Source organism: Marasmius oreades, chromosome 4, assembly GCF_018924745.1.
Source record: "Marasmius oreades isolate 03SP1 chromosome 4, whole genome shotgun sequence".
Classification (NCBI taxonomy): Eukaryota; Fungi; Basidiomycota; class Agaricomycetes; order Agaricales; family Marasmiaceae; genus Marasmius; species Marasmius oreades.
In genome coordinates this window covers 241310-267463 of record NC_057326.1, presented here as the reverse complement: position 1 = coordinate 267463, position 26154 = coordinate 241310, and the positions used below count along the sequence as shown (strand labels likewise).

General features: G+C 46.7%; 8 protein-coding genes across 8 annotated transcripts; 7 read left to right on the top strand and 1 right to left on the bottom strand.

Annotated features, from left to right (window-relative positions):
- Positions 1-26: 26 nt before the first annotated feature.
- On the top strand, positions 27-1718 carry E1B28_006915 (uncharacterized protein). Its single transcript, XM_043151619.1, has 4 exons — positions 27-487; positions 550-1100; positions 1154-1334; positions 1393-1718. Exons 1-4 carry the CDS (start codon positions 115-117, stop codon positions 1515-1517), a joined length of 1230 nt encoding a protein of 409 aa, XP_043009699.1. The 5' UTR covers positions 27-114; the 3' UTR covers positions 1518-1718.
- On the bottom strand, positions 1661-4361 carry E1B28_006914 (uncharacterized protein; the record flags this gene model as incomplete). The annotated part of the gene is made up of 6 exons (XM_043151618.1): positions 4168-4361; positions 3975-4112; positions 2820-3923; positions 2332-2760; positions 2154-2258; positions 1661-2088 (listed from the first exon to the last, which is right to left on the bottom strand). Exons 3-6 carry the CDS (start codon positions 3808-3810, stop codon positions 1661-1663), a joined length of 1953 nt encoding a protein of 650 aa, XP_043009698.1. The 5' UTR covers positions 3811-3923; positions 3975-4112; positions 4168-4361.
- A 2978-nt stretch (positions 4362-7339) lies between these two features.
- On the top strand, positions 7340-8630 carry E1B28_006913 (uncharacterized protein). The gene is made up of 4 exons (XM_043151617.1): positions 7340-7897; positions 7957-8134; positions 8187-8299; positions 8355-8630. The coding sequence occupies exons 1-3, from the start codon at positions 7623-7625 to the stop codon at positions 8262-8264; spliced, it is 531 nt and encodes a 176-aa protein (XP_043009697.1). The 5' UTR covers positions 7340-7622; the 3' UTR covers positions 8265-8299; positions 8355-8630.
- A 3633-nt stretch (positions 8631-12263) lies between these two features.
- E1B28_006912 (uncharacterized protein) lies at positions 12264-12523 on the top strand (the record flags this gene model as incomplete). Its single annotated transcript, XM_043151616.1, has 2 exons — positions 12264-12356; positions 12419-12523. The coding sequence occupies 2 exons, from the start codon at positions 12264-12266 to the stop codon at positions 12521-12523; spliced, it is 198 nt and encodes a 65-aa protein (XP_043009696.1).
- A 128-nt stretch (positions 12524-12651) lies between these two features.
- On the top strand, positions 12652-13132 carry E1B28_006911 (uncharacterized protein; the record flags this gene model as incomplete). Its single annotated transcript, XM_043151615.1, has 3 exons — positions 12652-12927; positions 13007-13055; positions 13113-13132. The coding sequence occupies 3 exons, from the start codon at positions 12652-12654 to the stop codon at positions 13130-13132; spliced, it is 345 nt and encodes a 114-aa protein (XP_043009695.1).
- Positions 13133-17562: 4430 nt separating this feature from the next.
- Positions 17563-18230, top strand: E1B28_006910 (uncharacterized protein; the record flags this gene model as incomplete). The annotated part of the gene is made up of 4 exons (XM_043151614.1): positions 17563-17568; positions 17618-17697; positions 17754-17854; positions 17911-18230. The coding sequence occupies 4 exons, from the start codon at positions 17563-17565 to the stop codon at positions 18228-18230; spliced, it is 507 nt and encodes a 168-aa protein (XP_043009694.1).
- A 1156-nt stretch (positions 18231-19386) lies between these two features.
- Positions 19387-20841, top strand: E1B28_006909 (uncharacterized protein; the record flags this gene model as incomplete). Its single annotated transcript, XM_043151613.1, has 10 exons — positions 19387-19411; positions 19464-19501; positions 19558-19577; positions 19624-19844; positions 19909-20004; positions 20058-20149; positions 20200-20280; positions 20343-20381; positions 20435-20573; positions 20645-20841. The coding sequence occupies 10 exons, from the start codon at positions 19387-19389 to the stop codon at positions 20839-20841; spliced, it is 948 nt and encodes a 315-aa protein (XP_043009693.1).
- A 1244-nt stretch (positions 20842-22085) lies between these two features.
- Positions 22086-23546, top strand: E1B28_006908 (uncharacterized protein; the record flags this gene model as incomplete). The annotated part of the gene is made up of 2 exons (XM_043151612.1): positions 22086-22545; positions 22600-23546. 2 exons carry the CDS (start codon positions 22086-22088, stop codon positions 23544-23546), a joined length of 1407 nt encoding a protein of 468 aa, XP_043009692.1.
- Positions 23547-26154: the final 2608 nt, after the last annotated feature.

The following is a 26154-nucleotide window of genomic DNA, read 5'->3' as shown; positions in this document are numbered from 1 at the left end:
CCCTTTGAATCACATGTGAACGAAACCGGCAAGTCACAGCACGCCTATTTAACCCGTTAGCTGTCCTTTTCCCCATCCCCTTCCTCCCTCGACCACCAGCCTCTACCACAAACGATGTCCTCCGCTCGTACTCGCGTCCTTCAACAACACGACAGCGACGTTGTCATCGTCGCTGCTGTCCGTTCAGCCATCACAAAGGCCAGAAAGGGCGGTTTCAAAGACACTCGACCAGAAGAGATGTTGATGCATGTTCTCAAACATGTTTATACATCCGTCAACCTCGACCCTAAACTTATCGAAGACATCGTCGTCGGAAACGTGTTACCTCCCTCTGGAGGTGCAGGTTCTGCTAGGATGGCAGCACTCGCTGCTGGCATTCCGAATACGACAGCGATTAATACGGTCAACAGGCAGTGTTCTAGTGGGCTCTCTGCCGTTAATCAGATCGCGAATGAGATATTGACTGGGCAGATTGATATCGGAATCGGTATGTTTTACGCTTCTGTATCCTGAACGACGTCTGAAAGCTTCTACTCTATTGCCACGCAGGCGCTGGAGTGGAGTCAATGACATTTGGCTATGGCCCATCCGCTCAAGTAGACGGTCACTCTGAGGATGTTCTCAAGAACCAAGAAGCAGAAGACTGTCTCCTCCCCATGGGCATTACCTCTGAAAACGTCGCCTCAGATTACTCCGTCTCCCGCTCCAAACAAGACGCATTCGCAGCCCTATCCTTCCAAAAGGCCGCTAAAGCGCAAAAGGCCAACAAATTCAACGGCGAAATCCTCCCTATCAAAGCTAAGTGGATCGACCCAAAAACCGAAGCGGAACGACATCTCGTCATTGACAAGGACGACGGTGTGAGGGATGGCGTTACGAAGGAGAGTTTGGCCAAGTTGAAACCTGCGTTTGCCAAGGATGGGACGACGCATGCGGGTAATGCCAGTCAGGTTTCGGATGGGGCTGCTGCTGTGTTGTTGGCGAGGAGAGATGTGGCGAAGAGGCTTGGGTTACCGATTGTGGGCAAGTTTGTGGCTGCTCAGGTGGTGGGTGTGCCTCCTAGGGTCATGGGTGTTGGTCCTGCGTATGCTATTCCCAAGGTGCGTTGCAAACAAGGGCGATTATTATCATATTACTCATGCTCCTTACCCAGGTCCTCGAGAAGACTGGGTTGAAGATGTCGGATATTGATTTCTTTGAGATCAATGAAGCGTTTGCTAGTCAAGCCCTGTACTCTGTCGAGAAGCTTGGTATCCCTTGGGAAGATGACAATGAGAAGGCGAAGGTTAACCGTTGGGGAGGTGCTATTGCCCTTGGCCACCCGCTTGGATGTAGTGAGTACCTTCGTTCCCCCATCATTGTTCGGTTGCTGACCCTCTTTCGCTTCTTCAGCCGGTGCTCGACAAATCGCGACTGGGTTTAACATTGCAAAGACGGACGGTGACAAGGTGTTTGTGACTAGTATGTGTATAGGGACTGGTATGGGTATGGCTGCTGTTTTTGTTAATGAGCAGTAAAGCTCTATGTATTGTACGGCCACTGGAAGGATATCTTTATCGTCGTTATTCTGTATTTTTCCTTTTTTTTTTACATTCCCATGCTGTAGGTATAATGCAACCTCGTTAAATGAACCTATCGTGAAAGTGCAAGGCAGACACCATCAAACGCTCTCCCCGCAGTGCCCTTCATAAAACCCCTCCAAGATCGCCGCAACACCCCATGCTCCCGGGTCTGGAGGTAACCCACCCCCACCCCCAGCCCCAGCCCCAGCCCCAGCCCCAGAAGCCCCAACATAAACAGCTCTCCCTAGTTTAGGCTTCATCCCCCTCGTACTCTCCGCTCCTTCCCTAGCCTTCCTAACCGCTTCTGCCCATTCCCGAGTTGAAGATGAAGATGAAGAGAGGGCAGAACAAAACGGAACGAGAACATCCATAATTGTCCGATCTCCTGGTTTCGCAGGTGTATGTGCAGATAGGGAGGTTAGCGCTTTTTGGAGGGAAGTTGAAGTCGTTGGTGTTCTGATAGGCTTGTCCGTGGCGAGAGAGGAAGACGAAGACGAAGACCAAGCGGTGAAGAATATCGCGAAGACTATATATATATATAATGTTTAGAAAAAAAACAAAACAAAACGAGAGGGGGGAGGGTAAACCCACGGGCACCGATCGTTCCACCCATAGCATCTTCCAATATATCCCCGATTCGTTTGATCAGTCCTGGTAAGGTAAGTTGGGATACCCTCAGATCTGCATCCATAATCGCTAAACACGCAAAATGCGTTAGCGAAAAGCCCGAGAAGAATCAAAAAACGAAAAAGACGGCGAACGAACGAACCTCGAGCTCCCCTCGCAAACGTCTCCCCACAATCTCCATCTCCAACAACAGAGTCAAACCGGGTCATATCGGCCTCTGAGGCTAGGACAGCACGACATGCTTGGGTTATTCCGGATTGTACCTTGGAGGCGTTGGGTATCCGTAGGGATGGCGTTGTTAGTGTTTCATCTTTAAATTTGGGTTGTTCTTGCTGTTCGCCTTCGACTGCTTGTTCTTCCTGCAAGAACCGCCTAAACTGACGAGTTGCTCCTACCCAAGCAACCGCATCCGTCGGATCGTCAATGAGAGATACGACATCTACGTCTAGAGTGCCTAACACCGTCTCGTGTATTCTTGAGACGTTGAGTAAGGAGATGGAGAATCCAGGAGCGTTGAGAGAGGTCATGTATGACGAGGATAAGATACGTTTCGGGTTGATGTTGCGTTTCCCTACATAGTTCGGTGAAAGGTTGGTAGGGCGAGAAAGACGGGGAAAAGGGAGAACACACCGAGGATATCAACCACATCCTTAACCACCGCTCCCATCTCCAACTGGGACATTCCACCCAAGTTGTTGATGAACACCACACAGTCTTCGTCAGGTTTAATAAACACATCCCCATCCCCATCCCCATCCCCATCCCCATCCCCATCGGTATCCAAAACCTTCCCAACCATTTCTTCCACCACTTCTTCTCCCCTCTCCGGAACCCTCTTCCTCTCCACCCCAGGTTCATTATGCAGCCCTAACCCAACCTCCAACTCGTCTTCCCGTAAATGCTGGTATCCCCCCTGTGTGGTAACTCCACGTCCCGGAACATGACACCTATCCAACCCAACCCCAACACTCCTAAGATTCCCAACCACAGCATCTCCCAACATCTTCACCTCCCTCAACGAACGACCCCTCTCTGCAGCCGCACCAAGGATCTTGCAGACTAGGATATTCCCTGCTAGACCTCTAGGGCCTACTACAGCCGTTTCAGAATGGCCCAGGAGGGAAACGTCATCAGCAACGACCACACTGTCAATGGCAACGTTAACGTTGAAGCTAGGCTCCAACCCCAATTCGACCCGCGCTTTCTCGATAGCCAGACCAAAGTTGAGTCTATCGCCTGTATAGTTGTTGATAACCACCATCACGTCTTTTCCTCTAGATACGGAGGAGGGGGAGAGGGAACCAAAAGCAGCCAACCGAATGGTACATCCAATCGCTTTCGCACTAGGACTAGCGAAGATATCGCCTGATATGGAAGCAGATAACATTCCGCGACCTGTATATCCTGCGTGTGCTGGTTCGTGACCTGCTCCACCGCCTGAGATGACGGATACGGATACGGATACTTCGTTGGCGTTGTTGGTGCCATGTGGTGGATCGCGTACGTAGTACACAGACTTCGAGGGAGCGTGAAATCGGAGTGAAGGGTTGAGGTGGACAGAACCTTGGAGGGATTTGGAGACGAGGCTTTCGGTGGTGGTGTAGAGGTGTTTTGTGGACATTCGTTGAGTTGATGGTGGGCGAAGGGGGATTTCTACGGATGTGAGAGAGTTGGCGTCATTGGGAGGTTGGTGGTCAGCTGTTTAAGATGGAAAGTCGGTCATCTGATTCGCAACTTTTGAAGAGCGCGTTAGTCAAGAATGAAAGTGGAGTGGAGGGTACGCACCTTCACCCGCCGAGTTGGAGGATAACGAGGGCAACAATGTGCTTCGGTTGAAGTTGACGGACTCTTCTAGGGCCTACGTCCAGGATTCATCGAGTAGTCCTGTAAACCAAGAAGACCGTCAGTAAATAGATATGATCTCTAAAATAAACAAACGTGAGTATAGTCCAATTGATCAAAAGTCAATAACGAATACAAACGCATTCCAATTATGAATTCGAAGAAACACGGCTCGAGTCCAGCGCTTCCCCCCCGAAAGGTAACCGGATGCGGATGAAAAACGTGGACGTTTGTAAGTTCGAGCCAAGTTTTTCGAGGCTTCTGCAGAAATTTTTGTCGTATTTTGGGATGCCGTGAGAGACGAACTCGAGCGAGGAAGCGAAAGTCGAGCGTGAGAACACAGGTCCAATCCCGATCATACCGGGTTCTTAAGTTCTTAAGTGTCTTCTAAGTCCGTCTCCATCAAATAACAGCTCTAAGTGTCCAATACATTTGTTTGTCGGTATCCATCAAATAACAGCTCTAACTGTCACTACATAAATGAGCCTCCATAGATCCTTCACGGTTCGCCAATCTCCTTCTTGCTCCTTAATACAAAGTGGATATCCATATCCTTCATCTCCCAATCGTCTCCCCCTTTGCTGTCACCACCCTGAATTAAGATGGTTCAAGCTCATCCGAGTGAACCCACGCTAGCCAGTGGCATCAGCCTCCTCAATCTTTTCGGACTCAGCTCAACCACTGCCAGGATCTGTGGCGGATTTATCGCCGTGTCGATCATCGCATATTTCATCCTTCGCTTCCGATACCCTTGTCGTTCACCCTCGTCGCTCACCCAGGTCGTAGGTCAAGCTACAACATTGTTCAACGAATGTCTGGCTATACATGCCTTTCACGTAGGGGAATACGACAGATTCAAGCGAAAAATTAACCAGTACGTTCTCTCCTCGTGCTCTGTCAATTGTCAATTGAGTTCATTGAACCTAGAATAACCGCTCGTGCTTCGGAAATTGCATCCAGAACATATTCCAACGAGTCCAACGCCCCGGGACCGGGAGAAACCTCTAGCCTCTATGATTATTTCAAAAAGCCGTCTTTCTTATGGAAGAGATTGAAAGACGTCGTCAACTGCCACCGCGACGCTCGAGTACTTCTGCACAACTTGGAGGTGAGCCCTTGCCATTGTCCTCTCTCCCCCATACGAATCATTAAGGGCAACCTTTAGGTTTGTTTGATGCGTGCCTCTCACTCCCATGCGCAATACCAACTCTTACAGAGGGCTACTTCCCCGGCGTGTCCTTGAGCATTCCGGATCGTGGAGACTGTAAGTGTCGCTGATGAATAGAAATAAAGTACCAGTAAGTCCATAGTCGACGCGTTATGCATGGGATGCCAATTCTGATACTTACACTCAAATATTCCAGACTTTCAATCTGGCTCCAGACTCCGTCGTCGTTTGTTGCGGGTTCATTATCTTCGGGCTGTTGTCCCCATCTGCTCGGAATCCAGTTTTGTCCCAATTTTAATTTCGTGTTATTCCTGCTCTCGTATTGTTGTGCTCAGTTTCAATTTCGTACCTTTTTTCCCCTTCCGACTGGTCCCACTGATATTCTTCTGATACTCCTCCACCTTTCGGCTGAATATTGAATTATGATTGCTTCTAAATTGCTATCTTTAGCTCGATTGTACACCTCCAGTCCTCAGGACTATATTCGTAACAATCATTCTACTGTCCAATGTAGAGAACTCTGTCCTTGTTTCCTTCTTAGTGCCAGCGTGTATGATTACTGTCCCGACGGTGTGGAAGTGATCTCGGCATCGAACATTCAGAACTTGATCCGGATGCATATGACATAATGCCGTTCGCTTTTGTCCTACTCACTGCCGGCAGTAGGGAATATTGCTCACCCCCGGGGTCTTGTCTGACCATAAGAATGATATAGAGAATCCGTAGACAGTCTTCGGGTCATTAACACAGGAAGTTTGAAACACGGGTTCAGTCGGTCCCTTTGTCAAGCCAAAGTCAACCCGTTGCAGCGACTCTCATGGTTCGACTCCCATGATGAAAGGCCGGGAGGAGAAGTAGAAAATCCAAGGTCAAACCCTCTGTTACTGAGGTTATCCAAAAGTCAGACTCATTTCATAGAAAAGCGACAAGTCTGTAGGCAGAGTCCGAGGTCACATTCGAGGTTCAACATCAGATATTTGCCACCATCCTATCTCAGAGGGAAATCATGATGCTGCTTCTACCGCTTCAGGCGACATTCTGCCATCATTCATTCTACCATCACCATTACACGCGGGAAGGCCGTGGGAGATATAATGCGCAGTGAGCAAAAGCTGTAAAACACGCGTAACTTTTTGATTTCTGACAATCAGAAACCTTGAAACGGGCAAAAGACCACCTGGAAGCTTACGGAAATGTCAGCGAGAGTGCCTGAACACCCCAAGAACGGCGGGGCCTCGTGCCAGCACAAGGCAAAAGACTCCAATAACAGAAATATTCTAGGGGGATGGCAATCATCCCGACATGCTCCTGAGCCGTAGTGTCGCAAGGTCGTGGATGGAATTGGCCTACGGGAAGAAATCGATGTATAGTTGAAAAAAAAAGATTGCCGAAATGACAAAGCAAACTTTCGGAAAATCAGAAATAAGCGCGAAAGTAGTGTCCGGGGTCTCCCGTCTCATGTGTCCAAAAAGGTGACGCCATTTGGAAGCAATTGGGAAGCAATGCCTATCCATAGGATTTTTTCTAAATTCTAGTTCTAGATATGTGTCGTAAGCAGCCAAAATAAGTAACCTTTGCCTCCATTTGTACAGGCAGTGCTCGCTTATGCCCACTGTGGTGCGCAGGTGGAGCTTTCCAGACAGCTCATCTGCAGAGGCCCCCCACCCCCCTCTGTAGACTTGCTGATGACGTTTATGGTAGTTAGACCGCGCTTAGCTTATGCTAACCCAGCATTTGACACCCGTGGCGATGTCACATTTGGTCATGTGATGCATGAAGGCTAATGAATTTTGAGCTGTTCATCGTCGTCTTCCCTTCTCCGCGTCGTTGTCATTAATATATCAATACACAGAATCGAATTAGAATCCTCTATCCAGCTTGTGACACCTTTATTCAATGAGTAACCTGCAAGAGAGAACTATGTACAAAAATGCATGGTTTTCCCATATGGGGATTGAATTTAGAAAGTTATCTGGGAAAATTTATCTGTGGTCTGGATTCGTCATTTCCAACCTGGTCCCAACAATTATCCCCGAAATTTAGAAACAGAAATCTAGAAAAAGCTCCTATGGATAGGCATCCAATGTCGGCACCGCCCCTCCCCTGTTTCTCATTCAGATACATCCGACGACAATTTCCACGACCCCCAAGCGAAATCAAATTATAATTCAGATACTTCCTCCCCACGCGGCACTATATAAAGAGTGAACCTCCACATCTTTCGCCTGCCCTGCTTATTCCCCTGCTCTATTCCTTCTCATTCCACCCTGCATCTGCTTACAAGTTCTCGCCCCTCGATAAAAGACGGTTCTCTTAATTCTTGACTATACTTATATACCCCGTCTTCATCACCATCCGTTGTGCTTTCGACCTGGAACGAGTCGATCTCACGTTTTTCACCAAATTGGCAGAGACAAAACAAAATGGCCGCTCAATTCTATGAAAGTGAACCCAGGCTAGCCACTGGCCTCAGCCTTCTCAATCTCTTCGGACTCAGCTCAACCACCGCCAAGGTCTGTGGTGGATTCATAGCTGTTTTAATCATCGCATATTTCGTCCTTCACTTCCGATACCCATGTCGTTCGTCCTCGTCGCTCACGCAAGTCGTGGGTCAAGCTACGGCATTATTTAAAGAATGCCTGGCTACACATGCGTTTCATGTAGGGGAATACGACAGATTCAGACGAACACTTAACCAGTATGTTCTGTCCTCATCCTCGAATCTCGATCAATTGTCGATTGACTTCATTGAACCAGAGTAACCGCCCGTGCTTCGGAAATCGCATCCAGAACACACTGTCTCGACGAGACGAACGCCTCAGGAGAAAACTCCAGCCTCCATGATTATTCCAACAAGATGTCTTTCTTATGCAAGAGATTGAAAGACGTTGTCAAGTGTCACCGTGACGCTCGAGTACTTCTACGCAACTTGGAGGTGAGCCCTGACTTCTTTCGCCTACATCCGGCTCCCTGAGAATGAACGATAGGTTTGTTTAATGCGGGCATCTCATTCCCAAGCACAATTTCAACTCCTACAGAGGGCTACTGTCCCGGCGAGTCCTTGAGCATTGTAGGTGTCGCTGATAAATAAAAATAAAGTGTAAGTAAACCATAGTTGACTCCTTAGGCATCGGGATGGCAATTCTGATATTTAGGTTCTAATATGACAGACTCGCAGTCTGCCTTTGGCCTCCGTTCATTGTTGTGGGCTATTGTCTCCATCTGCTCCGGATCTAACTATATCCCAGTTTTTTCCCCCGTGTTATTTCTGGTCTCATACTGCTGTGCTCAGCTCCACTTTTTTGTCTTCTATTTTCTCTTTTATTAAGTTAAAACCTTCCCCCGGCCTGGTCCTGATATTTTTCTGATTCTCCTCCACCTTTCGATTAGATCCATATTTGAATATCTCTCAAGTTTGAGCTCCCTTTCGGTCCTATCTTTAGTTGGTTCAACTGTACACCGTGATGGGTCCATATTCCTAACAATCCCAAGCCATTGTACCGAATTGTAAAGTTTTGTGTGCTGAGGAAACCTGCCCATATCTTCCGCCAGAGGAGAAGGTATTTCGGCATCAATGGTCAGACCTGATCCGGGATCAGCCATTTGCATCCGTATATCCGCCATCAACTCAAACTTACTTCTGGAAGTTGGGAACGTCGCTCACCTAGATAGAGGACAATCCTTACAACCTGCACAGATCACTTTCATCATCATACATGCCGAGATTGGGCCCCTCCAAGGCCGTACTTGAACAGACGCAGGTCCACTCGTCGCTTGGAAACATTCATATAGGCATCATCCATGCCAAATCCGACGGTTCACGGGGCCAGAGCCTGGCAATCAACGGTATATCACCATTGCCCAAAATAACATGGCAGCGTAAGTAAGAAAAGCTGTTGTTCCGTGAGAGATTCCACATCTTTACTGAGCATACTAGATATCGTTATCATCATCCCAAAAAATCCGACACCCGATCAGCACTCTATTTTCATCGAGGTCAGAAGGAAACCACTCCCACTTACAGTTCAGCGATTACCCCCTACGCAGTACAGGACCAATCTGCGCTCTACTTTGCGACGGCAATCCGTTCTCACTCAAACAGGTCAGGACCATCTAAGTGAATCTCTTGTTCTATTTGGGAACCGACGTGCCATCAGTATGCGGTCACAGAGGGGCCTCCTTATCTCTGGCTATATAGGTAATCAAGATGATCCAGACAGAGACGGTATCTCAGTTCTCTCCCGAGTCCCTCCTCCAACTTCCCGCAGTAAGTTTTAGTTGGCAGATAAGAAAACTCCGAGCACATCCCAGTGTCCTCATGCTTGAGTTTCAAAGAACCTTGCTTCGAACTCACAAACCCTGCGACCCCGCTACTGAGGGCATTTTTTATGCACCTTGCTGAAAGGTGGAAGTCTTTCACATCCGATTATTACCTTTTCGTAAAAACAAGTCAAACCGCGGACTCGACTTCTGCTGACCTTTCTTTCTAACAAGTAACCCACCATGTCATTCCCAACAAGTCTTCTTTTCGAACGGGAACAATAGCTGAGACATGTGAATGTAAGTGTACAACTTCTGCCAAACTTTCTATTAAGAAACTCACCATGTCATCCCCGACAAGTCTTCTTCTTTTCGAACGCGTGAACAGGTTGGAGGCATGAGCTGTACAACGTCTCCCGACGACGCTATGAGCACTGCCTCACACCCACGCCACCGGCTATTACTTCTACTGGCGGCTATATAAAAGGAATTGAACCTTCGAGTCTGATCAGTGATCACACGTCTTCCGTGGAGTCATATAATATCCCTCCTGCTTACTCCTATATCTCACTGGACTCTTTCGACTCTGGCTCTTCACAGAAGCCGGTAAACCGTGAAGGTCCTGCATTCGGCATCCTCTGGACCAGGAATCAGACGGAATCCATCCACCGGTGTTGGTCATTTGTTTCGGCCAATAGGCGCCTATTATTCCATAGCCAAACCGGGCCGGCTACGCCCCTAGGTCAAAGTGGTCTACCGTATCAAATCACAACAGGAACGGGCACCGGTTCCTATACGCTCTACGAATAAGGTGACAAGTTACACTACTTTGGTCACGAATTTGTTTAACTCGTCGTAAACCTAAAAATTTAAACTCAGCATTTTGATCTCCTCAAAAAACTTACTCTTCTCCAATCGCAGCGGTTCTCTGCTGCTCATCAACACCGACGACGATACAACTCAGCAGCCGAAATTGACTTACCAAGGAACTATATGGCACGACAACATGAACGGGAACCAGGGCTAGGTGCCAGCCTCAACCTTCTCAATCTCTTCGGACTCGACTCCGCCACTGCCAGAGTCTCTGGTGCATCCATTGTTGTCTTGGTCATCGTATATTTTATCATTCGCCTTCGGTATCCTTGTCGCTCGCCGTCGTCGCTCACTAGAATCGTGGACCGAGCTTCAAACCTTTTCGACGAGTGTCATGCTGTGCGTGCATTTCGTGGAGGAGAATACGATAGATACCAGATGACCCTCGACCAGTGCGTTCTCTCTTTTATTTTAATACATCAAAGATACATGATTGAGCTTATCGAGCAGAGTTACCTCTTGTGCTTCCGAGATTGCATCTCGAATACATCTCGACGAGTCCAATACCCAGGAACAAAGCTCAAGCTTCCTTCGTGATCATTCCCAAAGGACGTCGTTCTTATGGGAAAGGCTGAAAGATATCGTCATGTGTCACCGTGAGGCGCAATTGCTTATACGCAACTTGGAGGTGAGCACTTACCATCGTCCTCCCCCCATTTGATAATCCACTGAGGACAAATGATAGGCTTGTTTACTGCGGGCATCACGCTCCCATGCACAATACCAGCTCTTACAACGGACTCCTGTCCCAGCAAGTCCACAGCCTGCTTTGACAGGCCCAAACACGGAGAATCCACCTATCATTGATGGATACAATGTCGGTGAGTTTCTCTGCTTCAAGATTTCATAATTTTATAGAACGTTCCTGACCTTAGGAATGTGGATAGACTCACCCGTGTAGGCATGAAGTTTTACTTCGGTGTCCATCTTTCCGTTTTTCCCTCGTCTTTGTGGAATCTGCTATCACAATGTTTTGTTTCTTGCACTCGTAACTGTCGTACATGTGTCCAGCTTTTATATCGCGTTCGATCGTTATTGATTGTATTTTTCTCTCCCCTGCCTTGTAAGATTTTTCCTTCACCTTTCATTCGGGATTGATTCGGAATCTATATACCTTTTCACATCTGGTCTCTCTGACCTTCTCTTGACGAGCTACAGTGATAATGTAAAAAATACAACAAAGCTAACTTAACAAAGTGCTTTTATATTTGCAATCCTCACCGCCGATGCAGATGAACGGCAAAATTGATTTGGTACTTTGAAGCGTCCGACTCTCGTCAAGTATTCGGCATCATCCGATCTCGCCTACCTCGTGAGAATCCACGTGGTTTGCTGTTAACCCTTGCTGCCTACCACCATCATGTCCGCGCGGTCGTTCCCTCTGCCAAAGTTCAGTACTCAGTAGTTATGTGTCAATCGTGCGCGTAATCCGCCATCTTAAATGGAGCGCTCAACGTGTAATAGTAAGTAACAGAGTTGTTCCTTCGATTTTTCTCATTATTATTATCTTCTTTTTTTCGTTTTTCGTGTCAAAGCGTCGTTTTTCTGTATTCGGGAGTTTTAGGTGAGTTGAGCTCGTTCTTTCTTCTTAACCTTCCTCGTTGCTTACTTTACTGGCTGTAGCGTAACTCTGTTTATCTCCCTGCAGTCAAAACCGTTCAGAGAGCAAATTCACAAGACACTCGGAGACAAAATAACGAAAATCACAACGGCCATCCACAGATTAGCCAGCGGGGAGGTAGGGAAGATTTAGTGAGTCAATATCCAAGTCGTCCCGATTCTTTCGACCTAGATTTTCCGCCATTTTGGTCAAAATCTGCACAACGAACACATACAACGAGTCCGACTTCCCCCAAATTCCATTCCACTAGTTCCATCCACTCGATGTTGGCCCGTTGGTGTACCCCACTGTTCGTACGAGGGGATTTTCTATGGATTTGCGTGCAACTGTTGATGACACTCTCGGTGACCCCGCAAAGATACTTACAAAGGAGGAGCAGAAGAAGATGAGGACGGATTGTAAGGCAAGTCCACCCCTTTATACCCTTCCTTGTTCCGGGTTCTCAGCATTTTCGAGAATCTCTAGACATTGCAGCCTCCCCGGGATATCAACCGAAGAGTTGGAATGAAATCATACATAACCGGCGTGTATATCGAGCAGTGGGGTTTGCAAGGGAAAGCAATGCACTAGAAGAGTTTGGGTATGTGCTCAGAATGTCATCGCATTGGGTGTGAATTTTCCTAATGTCCCAGAAGTCCCGGGAGTAACGAATCAATCACTTCAATACCTGTCGTATATTTATATCCAAAGCTGGCCAAATGACGGGTCGATATTGGCGCATTATCCGACATCTTATTGAAACTCCACATTCTACATCTTTCGCGAAACAACCACTTCTTTCAACCATCCCACTCACCTATGGTAATTTAGAGAAGCAGCAAGAGCACCGATGCACCGTCAGCAGCCTAGAAACTTCCTACTTCGCCCTGAGCCTTTGGAGACCGTTACCGGCCAACCACCGGATGGAGAACATCTGCCGTTGTTCACACCGCTCAGAAAGATTTGTGGATTGGTTGTTAAGCGATAGGATTCCTGTTCAGTGTTCTCTTTTACCCTCGGAGGCGCTCTGGACTGATGAACTGAAATCTTATTCTCCAAACTCCGACTCCAAAGCTTGTTCCTATCTGTCAATATTTCAATAGCTATATTCAACCCCAAGATGGTGAGGCATACCGGTTCTTCGGATGTTCACGTTCCTGACTTATTGAGTTCTCAATAGCAGAATCTGTCAACTACTAGGTTAGCAAACGGGTCCCATGTTTTTTAAACAAACTTGCACACCCCATTCCAAAAACGCAGTTTGCTATCGTATCAAAACCCCGTTTTTGAGGTGTGGGCTGGGGCCAAACGGACAGCACGCAAAATCGAGGTTCTCGTTTCCCACTTTCTGTTTTCGTGATGTCTTATGGTCTTACGTTACTCGAAATCATAGAAACCGTTCAAGCGTAGCGATACGCTAGGTTTGATGCCATTCAAATCCATAAATCTATAACACACGCCGCTATTGTTATTTTCTCTGCCCGCAAGCCCGTTATTCGGATAGGGTGATGGATGGAAGAGTATGAAACGGGCGTTGTTATGAGACGACGTTGGAAGTTGTGGATGCACTTGAATGCCGAATGCCGAATGATGATATGCCGAGTGATATGCCGTTGTCGAGACGAGTTCCCCTGACTTGATGCGCTTGCACTGCTGACACGTCTGCTTTAACTTGCTTCCGGTCGGGCGACTCTCGTACGTTGTATGGCGGGCAATTCAATGAAAGACATCAGCATCGGTAAGTTTTCCATATATGTACATACATATCTAACCTTCGGTTCGGGCCAAAAACAGTTATTCGGTAATGCCACGGCCCACACCCCACCAGACGAGACCCCTTCTAAACCGTCAACGATTTATGGCCAAAAATGCCTTCGAAAGCGCCATCCCGGAGAGATACGGGATTTAACATGGAACTTTTCTCATCCAACCCCGTTCGCACTTTCCTTCTTGATCCATCTCGATCGGAAGTAGATTGTGGAAGTAAAAGTGAGGAGTAAGGCCCGTAAAGTGAGAAACAATCAAAGGGGTGGCGGGGGGAAATCGGCTTGAAGATCTTGATCTTCAGATCGCAATTCAATTATCCACGAAACCGTTAATCTCCCCATTTGATGACGATCACCCGGAGCCCGATTCAATCTAGAATTGTATCCGCCTCAGACGGGAAAATGTCAAACGAGCCAGACCGGGCCGGGAGCCTTCAAGATAAGGGGGAAATATATTTCTGAGGAGATCCGAAATTGCTTTGACCGCTCCCGACTGGAGATGTAATCCGATTGCCCAGTGATCCATAGAAATTCCAGGTTACCGACTGTGTTCGTTCGGATTCAATTAACAAATCAATCTTCTTCATGTATCGTAAAGAACAGGGAAAGATGAGAGGTGAAGCCCAGTGAAAATCGACAATATTATCGGCCTTTGTCTACAATTGTCAGGTAAATTTTAGTGGCAATAGTTGGGATACCTCTGACAATGGTGGAAAACAGTAGTTCAACCTCGTCCTAGCTATTGCGACATCACACTGGGTAAAAAACACGTCATTAATGCAACTATTCTCTGCCTTTCCTTATCATTGTGTGCAAGTTTAGGTGAAAATATCCCATCGATAGCTGGGATAGGTCTGACAATGGTGGAAAACGGTAGTTCGACCTCAATTCTAGCTATTGCTAGCTATTGCCTTGCCAAGCAATCAAAACCATGTCATTGAACGCCTATATTCTCCGCCCTTCCCCGCTATTGCTAGGTGACACCAAAAACAATATGAGAAATCCGCTGACAATAGCCAGTTTGGTCCCAGCCGTATTCTATTCCTAGCTATTACGCCGTATTCCATGTAATAACTATTTCCAGGTATTCACTGTTCAATGTGGATTACAATGGCATGGATAACATTTGCTATTCTGGCATATTCTGAACTATTTACACTATATGCTAAAACTAATACGACATACTAGGTAATAATATGCAGATCGATATTGTATGCAATAATCGGTAATAATAGGCGGAATAATACAATAGGCTATAATAGTTGCAACGACACAATAGGTGATAATAGGTGGAATAATACAATAGGTGATAATAGGTGGAATAATACAATAGGCAATAATAGGTGGAATAATACAATAGGCAATAATAGGGGAGAAACATGGGGAGAGATGTCGCATCACATAGCTTTTCCGCTTCATCAACTTACCTTGCTCTACACATATCATTCAGAATATGTCTGCCATGTCCACCATGGTTTTTTGTCTCGCAACACTGGATTGAAGTAGCACTGGCTAGTAGACACTGGGGACATTTTGATGTCATCAGGAATCTGTCCAGTACCTGTCAACTGGAATGGACCCTCGTCACTCTGATGTGACAGGAACAAAGGTTTCATCCCGTATTGTAAGAGTTTTTGGTGCTAAAGTAAGTAAATTTTTGTAATAAAATATTTGGCTTAATGTAGAAATGGGGGCTGCTTTGAGCCACCTGACCTGAGATCTGAACGCGCGATAAGCGAGGCCGTTTCGTTGAACAAAGGTTGCGGCATCGTTGCTGCCTTGCAATCCCACAGACCGTCAGCTCCCCAAGTTTGACCTGCCTTGTCATGAAGCCCAGCCGCCGTATTCTGCCGGTCATGAGGCGCCGTCATTTGTCAAAACAGAAAGGTAAACGAAAGTCCGACACGGCCGAGCGTGAAATGCGGTCACAGCTGTGACTACACCACGACTTCTCCTCTCCCTCATACCACTGGCTTGCTCTCCATCTGTAGTTCCTCTCCGCGACAGAAGTTGTGCGAGAGTCCCTTGTAGAAACCAGGGACGTTTTCAAGCTACTTCCCCACCGCTTCTTCACCCAGATTTCGACTCGTGCTCGAGTTATCGGTGCAACCTCAGCAGCAGCTGTGTGTTCCTTCCTTGGCAGCAGCTGTGTGTTCCTTCCTTGGCAGCAGCTGTGTGTTCCTTCCTTGGCAGCAGCTGTGTGTTCCTTCCTTGGCAGCAGCTGTGTGTTCCTTCCTTGGCAGCAGCTGTGTGTTCCTTCCTTGGCAGTAGTTGAGGATTTCCTTCCTTTCGAAACCTCCTCGATGGATTGTCCCTGCTCTCTGAGGCTAAATCAATCTCGAATCTATCCCATCGCTCCATCAGTATCCCATGTTCCCCAATATTCGTGGCCCACAACACATACTCTTCGCCGTAGCACAAATACAGGCCTGGAGCAATGTCTTCGCTCAGTAAACGAGGGGTTATCATTTGGTGAGTTTTAACCATCGGTAGCGTCTGAACTTTTTCAAACGAGCGTATACAGGCGTATCAATCCCATCTTCCCAACTACTGTCATATTTTCGCCACGAGTTCGTGTGTGCAAGGCTTAACGGAGCCTTCCTAGGATGGCTTGCGCCATATATCCAAGGAAGTGTTCTGGAAACCTTGTCCGCCGTTGCTCGCTGTCAACGATTGTTGTCACCATATCTCACCTGTTTCCAGTACTGAGACCATGTGAACATCGAGGCCGAACAGAGTCTTTTTAGGATGGCTTGCACCATATATCCAACAGAGTACTCTGCAAATCCTCATGTTTCCTACACGTTATCTCAGGTGGATTGAAGTCGCTATCTATCTGGAGATCAGAAGTCATACCGCGTATCCCTATATGGCAATGTGTGACAACACGCGTGCCTCAGAATTACCCTCCTTTCCAATGAAAGGATTGCGATGAAAGGGAGTGGCACAATGAACAATCTATTTAACCCTCACTCGATCGGATTTGTAATTCCTTTCAACCTTTCCCCTCTTTTACTACATCTCTCTTCTCGTGCCCCTCGATTCCGTCTTGCTATGCCATCCATCTGCACTTGTGAAATCCAAGAGACAAAGACTCTCACCATCCGAAGACCTCATAGGGGTTGATCCATCTCGTCCACCATCATTACTTTTTCTTGATGGACGCGTCCCTCTCGAAATCATTGTCCTAGTCAGTTTGAAAAGTTGCTCTAATCGACGCATTCACTCAACTTGGCCCTTTAGATCCTCAAGAAGCTCGGGCTCAGAGGTCTTTTGGCGATGGCGAACGTGAACAATGTTTTCCGCCAGATTCTTGGTTGTTCCGACGCGCTCTGGGAAAAAGCTCTTACAGATATGGGCTGTCCGACACCACCACTTTCGGTGAATGGTCTTCAGTTGGCTTTCTTTCTTTTTCGAATGGAGCACTCTCTGTGCCAGGCAAGTTATTCATTGTTGTCGTCACTCTTCTTCGTCCCCACGAACCTTATCCTTTGGTATATTAGGACTGCAAGAGATGGCAAGGGGTCCAACTCGATCTGGTCTACCTAGCACTTAAGTGGCTCTGTCGTGCTTGTTCTCGATCTATGTAAGGCAACTATTTTTCAGTGACTGCGTTGTCATTTATACATTACTAGGCTTTGCACTCCACAACACCTTGGGGTCGAGCTCCCCACAGAGCTCTACGATGTAATACCCTTCATCAGTATGCGATCCCAAGACGGATTTTAGTCATAAGCCACTAATCAACGCTTTCTAGTGGATGGTGCTGAAAAGAGGTATTTGAGGAGCTTTGCAGAAGGATTGACCAGTCGCCTTCAAAACGGAGAAACACTGCAGAGTATCAGAAGCACCTGCACAGAACTTATGGCAGTGCGTCGTTTTTGTACTGTGTGGCAACATTTGGCTGATGCGGAAATAGCTGGCAACTGCAGCCAAGAAATGGATGGACGACAGAGCGGAACGCAAGAAGGCCGAGGACACAGACTGCCAGGTCGCAACGTGAGTTACCTTCACTTTGATTTTTAATTGCCTTGCCCTGATGTTCCTTATCTCAGTATCCAACACAAGCTACTCGCCACAGGCTGTAATCTTCATGATATCGATGCTATCAGTGGCCACCACCTAGTCAAAACATGCGCCCCATTGAAAGAATTTGGTACGTTTTGGAATTCTAACATCTGGTAGACATTCTCTAATGCTCTTTTTGAGTAGATTGGGCTTACCACGTTCTCCCACAGCTCAAAGTCATAATCGACGAAGACAGGCGCGCCCGCATGTTTGAAGGTCATTTATTGGACCACGTTATGACCTACCGTGTGACCCTTGTCAAATCTTTCTTCTACAACTTACTATCCTCCGTCGCATCCAAAAGGCGGGATCTTCCTGACCCTCAAACCGTTTGCCTCCTACCCATATGCGCCGACCTTATCATCCTACCTGATAACATACCGGTAACTGAACAAACTTTGATCATCAATCGGGCTGCCATCGTTCGGGACCTCAGAGCTTGGGTACAGGAAGAGCGTCGATGACTCTTCGAGGCCTTCGTCGAAGGACGTCATCGACTTGTCATAGCCGCTGTTGGGCTCGGATTGCTGAAGGAATTCCTGCCCTTGGTTACGGGGTGGTGCCTCAACAACGCATGCCACGAATTGGCCGTGGCCCAATTCACCTGCCAACAGTGCGGGACACTCTGCCCCAGCACCAGAGGAGCCATCAGACATCTCAACAACGCCTATTTTTGTAAACCCAGTGCAGACCTAGCGGGGAAAAAGTTCACTTTCACGCCGACGAGCACCGCTATACACCTCTTGATTTTGTGTGGTCTTTCGGTGATGACCACCACTGCCGACCATCTGGACCAATACGATACCTCATTCAAATGCCTCAACTGTTATACAGACTACGTTCATGTTGGGAAGTGGCAGACATGTGTAAGTACAAGTTGGCCTTTTAACACGCACTCCATCTCACATACCATGCACATATCCTTAGATTGATCATCACGACCGTTATCATGGTGCTACCGTTCCCAGATTCGAACCCGTCACGAAATCAGAGGATCGGAATGAAAGTCGTCATTGGGCATGCGCCAGGTGTTCAGTATTCTACTCAGGTACTCGGAGAGAGGTAATAGAGCTACACGCAAAAGAGCTGTGAGTACTCCGTTCAACTCAATATGATCGTCATACTGACCTATCATGAAGTCACGGTGTGAAACGCCCACGAGTCCCTGGAGACTTGGTTTATATTGAGCAATAATTAGATCTCACGAGTCGCCATTCCGTATTTGCCTGGAAAATAACCCTGATAAAAATCAATTGATCATTCTGTACCTACATTACAAGCTAGTAGACTCTCCATAATTGCACTTTTCGATTCTTGAACCAAATACATAGATTCCTCTACCAGTTTTTATATCTCCCTTTCGGTCGTATACCGAGCGATCGGAGTATACGGTGAACTGTTGTCACGTGTTGATCTCCAGCGCGTTTAACTAAATTTAACCCCTCCAGATCCTTACCATCTGTGCCGCCATCTGGTGTCTTCCTAGCTAAATTGACTATCATCCCCAACTAGCGTCTAAACAAAAATCGAACAACATCGAAATACTGACATTGGTTTCGAATGCCAAAGCATTGTACGACTACACGAAGTTCGAGGTCCAAGAAGGGTCGTAAGCAGTCAATGCCTGAGCCATTTTATGAGGTCGGTAAGTCGGTAGACCTCCACGGAACTTTACTTCGTCTGATCTCTTGGGCCAGAAACAATCGAGAAAGCCAAGTGGGAAGAGGAGCAATGGGTGAGTTTTAACAGTGCTATGATTTGATCTATGTCTAATCATTCATTTGAATCTAGCTATACTATGTCAAGGTGAGGTTTACCATAAGAATATGTCTCCCCTTTTACTCAATTCCTGTGCAGTGGGCTGGATATGTTGAAACGGAAAATTCGTACATTGAGATGTGTTGTCATGAAGGCAGAATCTGAAGCGAGTTCAACAAGTAGATGGGAACCCGGCTCCTCACTGAACAGCTGCAGTTGGATGTTGGGAAAGTTTTGGAGAGATGTGGGTATGGAATATCTCGGTCGAACCATGGAACTATTGGAAGGCATCGAGGTGTTCAGCAGCAACAGCTTTAGAGGTAATGTGTGCTTACTTCGCTTAGCTTAATCCACTGCATTGACATACATATACTGGCGACATAGAAGAGTGCAAGGCGCGACTTGATCAAGGAGAAGAGTTACCTGCCATTTCCGAACCAGATTGCCTATATACAAGGGCTATTGCACTAGATGGACTCAGTGCGTAACGTTCAGTACCTTCATTTTCAGCTTTCCGGTTGACGAATATGCAGGTAGAACATGTCTTATCCCGGATCCTGGCCTACTCTGGACTGATCCCGAGTGTCTTGGGCTTAAAGGTCTGACGGCTAATGATAAGTATCAGGTTTGTGAATTTATTACCTGCCGTTTCCATGAATCATGACATATCCCAAGATTGTCCACCACTCGCTGGAGTCTAAAAAGATAGATGCATCCCAAGTTCTCTATCGAAAGGTCCGCCAAGACACCAGAGAAGTAAATCAACAATCAGTGTACGCCTGTCGCCGTTGTCTGAAACGATCCTCTTTTGATCACAGGATTCCAGGTGGCTTGACAACTGGAAAGCTGGCTGCATGGTAAGATATGCACCTCACATCACCTTCAACTACACTCACCGATTACTTCACAGATTTGTGCCGAGACAGAGAAACCCTTGAGGGGTCTACTAGCCTGTTCATGTCGCTTCAAGGTTTACTGTTTGGAATGCCTGCGCTCTGTTCAAGAATCTCAAGACATCAGCGATGGGATGAAAGAAGGACGTGTTTCATGTAGGTCCATCCATTCAGGTTTCATGTTTCAAAGTTGCGTAGTACGACCATAATGACTTGCTAAAACTTAGGCCCTACTTGTCGAACATCGACTTACATCGTTAGCTCTACCTGGGTGATGCTTACACAGGAGGAAGAAGCAGCCCGAATGGAGAAAAAGGCTGTAGAGAGAGCGGAGAAACGGAAGCTGAACAAGATCAACAAATGGCTGAAGAAACAAAAACTTGGACTTGGGGAAAGTGAGGGTCCTACTATGGCGTCGGCATGAGGATGATGATCTGAATACTCCGAAAATATGCACAGCACTTAACACTCAACCTTTCACTGTCACTTAGTACACTGTATATGCACATACTTTGATACTTCGATTCTTGTAATCTCTGGAGTGACAGAATTCAGATTAGATTAGATCAGATCACATGGGTACACAAACAAACCGCCACAAGTTCGAATCAGTGGCTGTTGATGAGTAGAACGGTAAACCTACTCTATGTCTGAACGTGTGTCGCGTTCACTATAATCTGCCTTTGGGAGACTACACCTACTGTGCGATCGGCAAGCGAGCTACGAGTAACTCTAACTCCCCCAAACGTGAGTTCTAGTTTATTATTACTCACATGCCCTTATGTACTCCATCTAGCATATTTCAGTGTCATTTTGCACTTTGTTTTCTGAACCGAATTCGTAACAGAAGTTGCAGAGCGTCCTTGGCAGAAGCCAGGAACTCAACATGGCATTGGAACTCACAGCAAACGATTTAACCAGAAATTTGCATCCATCTGGAGTCAAGCATGAGTTAACTCCCTATTTTTCTTTCTCTTAGCAGTCAACTGAAACATGGTATCCTTAGAACGAATCACCTACCGTGACGGTCTCATAGGGTCTCTGTGTTCTTGAACTCGGGAATTCATCACTTCACCGAATTTTCATACCATTTCTTCACCACCATTTGGGTCCACTCGTGATCTATACCGCAGAAATGACGGGCTTTATGGGGACGACGACCCGATACAATGGCCGCAGCCCATCAACCAACGTAACATCTACCTATCGTGTATTCCGCGTCTTCCAACTGCGGACGATCACCCATACTTCACTGATATGTGTATGTGGATGGACATAGACGAGAGTGGTATGGAATTCACCTATAAAGGGAAGCAGCAGAAAGAGGGAACCTTGGGCACGTACCTGGCAGATCAACTGGATGCCTCGCTTGGGCGCTTGCGCGATAGAACCACGGTATATACTATGCTCAGTGATGAATCGAAGGACCGCAACGTTATCAGGCTGTTGGAAGAGTTCGGGAACACGATTGCATTATGTTTCTCCTGAATCAGATCAGTATCGATGCCCATAAGGGATTTGCGGTGCGGCCTGTCAGAAATTCGAAGAGGATGGTGTTATTCTGTCGCTTTGCTGGATTATACCCAAATATTCCATTCGCACACAACGCAAATTTACGTGGGTTGAGAAGAAGGAGGGGAACACGTCGAGAACCGAATGGGGGCATTCATGTGGAACGACTCAGATGCCATGAAGCTGTTCAATGCAAACCTACCAGTCTTCTACATACGGCCATACAATGCATTCGATCAACAAGTCATTTCATCCGTGGTACCGCTTTCCCCGCCTCAGATTTGCATGGTGACTGCGTCGCCTCCGTACCCAATATTGCTGTCTAGCTGCCAGGCTGGGTCAGACGAGAAGTTTGCGGCAATTCGCTCTGCAGCCATCTCTTGTTTTGATGTGCAAAGTCCGTTTGAAAACATGCATTTGCCTGGGGCCTATGCATCTTCATTTTCCATATCTCAATCTCATAAACAAATTTGTTCACCCGGTGTGTCTGTTCCATCGACATCCAGTCTTACTGGTGTTGTCCGAACCTCCTCTTCTTTTACTCGCGCTGGGCCATACCCCAAAAGCCACAAAGCACCACAACAAGCTAAAAAACATTCTAGAGCCAGAGGCAGCGGTACGTCGTCTATAATTACAGCTTAGTTCTGGTGCTTAAATACACCGTTCACAGACCTACCTACTCAATCTCAACCATCGCGCTTCGAGGACCTGGCAGTACAGAGCCCTCTTTTGCCTCCCCTTTTGCCATCATGTAGAGGTATCAATGCCACTATCAACATTCGACATTCGGGGATACTCCACGACACAGCACAACCTCCAAAACTGACCACTGTTGTCCCTGACCCTGCTCTCATTTTCGGGTCTCCAGATGAGGAAAAGCGACTGCTATACCTCAAGCAGTGGTGTCATGTCCGTGATGCCTGGCTTTCCTATTGTCGTGAGTCATCTTCTCCAGCAGAGCCAGTTAGTGGTACCATCTGGAAGAAAATACTCAGCCTTCCTTCAATTGGGCCTTGGAAGACAGAGAAACCTGTGAAATCAAAACAAGACAGCGACCATCAGGCTGCTACTCAGTTGCTCGAAACAGTCTTTACCCGTCACAGGCCTAACTCTTCTATCATCTCCAGCATGAATTCGGTGACAATTTCTACTTCAGAGGCAAAACGACTTGTACGTGAGCTCACCTTCATCAACTTCCGACACCAGCTTCTTTCGCTCGACGCAGTAGTGGACCAGACTGCTCCAGAACCAAATGCCTCTATTACTGCTGTGGAATTGAAGGTACTGGTTGCCAACCATCGCCGTAATCGAAAGGGAGTTGTGAATGCGATTTTCGGTAACGGAGGAGACGTGTTTACCTGGAGTGATGTAACTCTAAGGACTGGGTTTGTGGCTGATTCTTGGGCCCATAGAGTGGGTGCTTTGCGAAGCTTTTGGAGGTTGATGAGTGACTGGCCTGTTGATAAGTCTGGAATTTGGAATTGTGGACTAGATCCCAATCTGCCGCATCTTGTGGGACCGGGAAAAGAGTGGGAGACTCTACTATTTCAAACTTATGCACAGACATATTTCAATTTCTTAGGACATCCTCCCATTTTACCAAGAGTTTTTGGGTGACAGGTGTATCTAACTCAAAATATGGAACGTGTATTTGAATACAATGAATATTCTCCAGCTGCGCTGGAATTTGTAAACACAGAGGTTAGCACTTCAACCTCCGTTCATACTTAGATTTGAGAAGGTTCAGCTTGTATTAAACAAGTTCGCTGCCATCAGGCTCACCGTCAATGAGAACGACGAGTTGATGTCACGACTGTGTGGCTCCGCAGACTTCAAGCTTATTCCGAGACCATACCACTATCTGCCGATCCGGTGATGCCGGGAATATTCCAACTCAGATAGCTGTGACATCTAGCCAACTTTCTCCTACGATGTATACCCTCTCCTCGACAGCAGTCGTGCGAGGATCCTTGGTAGAAACCAAAGGATCATTAACCGAATTACCAGCTTCTCCATCCCTCACTCCAATGTCAAATCACACATTCGTGTGGCCTCAACAGTAGCTGTGTGCCCGTCCTTGCCAGCAGTCGAGGTTACCGTCCCTCATTCCGACGTCGAATCACACCTGAATCATTAATGCGGCCTCATTGACGCAGGCAATCGACGATAAGCTTTCTTCATAGGGAAAATGGTGAGTTCTTAGTGGTGGGGGGTTTTGTAAATTTCTCAATCATTTATCTAGTCAACTAAGATGTTTACGCCATATATCCAACGGAGTATTCTGCACGCTTCATGGTTCCCTAACTGAAAGCTTTTGATTCCATTCACATATCCACTACACATACACAACTGCTGTCGACCTCATGCAAACCACCGATAACCCAAGGACATCAAGTTTGTCAGAGTCTTTTCAGGATGGCTTGCGCTAATGCGACTTAGTTGACTATGCTACAAGGTTCTTTTTGCACTTTAAAACAGTGCTACGGAGCGATATTTATCGTATTAAGAACTAGAGTGAGCCCAAATTGCTAGTTAAAGCTAGTGCCGCTAGTAGGATGTGCCGCAGGCACAGCTAGACCAGTTAGAGAGAGCCGTAGATCGTGTCAGAAAACTGTATGACCGTTCGAAACCTGTAGAACACTATGAGCAGAGGACTTAAGCAGTAATTCACCGAGTTCTACTCTCTACATTCTACTATGCACTGGCATATCAAGGGATTGTACTATTAGAAGACTTGTAGTCTTCACAGAACTGTTCATAGCAGAACTTAACAAAGTCAAAAGACCTTCATACTAGGAGTACCTACTTCTACGGGGGATTTAGTTGACAAGGAATCAGACATAGGACCACACAGACTAGGAGAAATTTGATGTGACCGTAGATCGAGTCCCGATCTGAGGAAAAGACAAAAAGACATGATACAGATCCCAGATCACAGATAGAGTACCTAGGAACGAGGCAGGAATGAACAACGGATCTCGGAGTCCACACTGTTCATGTGCTATGGCGATTCGGAACTACCATATGGTACGCCTATGTAGGTCCATTCTACATGCTGAAACAAAAATGAAGATCAGTCCAGATTGGTCCAAAACATATGATTCGAATACGGAAAAGCTCTGTAGACAAGATTCTGCACATGTAGCAGTCCCTAGCGATAAGCTTCCACATGGATTCGTAGCTACGATGCATTATTTTTAGAGATGAAACAAGTAGAGATAGGATTACAAAGCTAGTGTAGAAGTAGTATAAAAACAGCTCATGTATCCGTAGATAAAAGAGTACTACCCGTGTGTAGGAAAGTCCTGAGTGGGTTGCCCGTGAGTAACTGCTCTTGACACCAATAGAGAGATTTGCCCTGTCTTTGTGCAGTGAAACGATAAGATTTGATTTGAACCATACGAGACCGTTGAGGTCAAAAACTAGAGAACTATCCGTCCATAGGCCGCCGAGGTCTTGATTACTGTTTCGTGATCCGTCGAGGGTCTTAGCGTTCGTGTCTGCCGAGGACTTAGTTTTCGTGTCCATCGAGGGCAATAGTCTCCAATTGTTCGAATTAGTCTTACCATAGACGAAATTCATAGTCCCACTTAGTCCACTGGACAATAAACAGAGCCCCTACAGACCTTAGAATCCCCGTAGCTGTGGTGTTTTTACACTTGCAGTTACACATTGATTTCATAAGAACTTCATACGATATTGAGACTGTGATCTTGTGCGTAACCTTTGCCAAGCAGTCCACCCTTGCAATCTTTCCTGGTGTGTAGAGTTATTGATAGACTTTACACGGAGGTTTACTAGTTTTTGAGTTGATTTGGTGTTGGTGCTACTCCCATAGCTCTGATATTAGGTTGACTCTTGAGTGGTATTCTTCGCCCATTATCTGGTGACCACTGCAGGGGGTGGAAATAAGATTACATTCAGTATCAAACGAAATATTGTGAAATTCCGGTAGTTTTAGCCCTACGGCAAGAACTATAAAAACAACAAAAACCAAAAGAACTTCTCTCAGAAAGATTAGTTCACAGCGACGTAATACTCGCACTTCACTAGCGGCTGGCAAACAAGTCTTACAGACACATAGTCTTACGGCTTTAGCATCTAGTACCCCAGCTCAAGTACCGAGAGCTGGTCAGTCTTCTCGATCTATGTGCAATTCTACGCAAGGGAGAGAGACTACCCAAGTTATCCCAAACGATTTAAGAAACCCCGGTTTCTCTTTTGA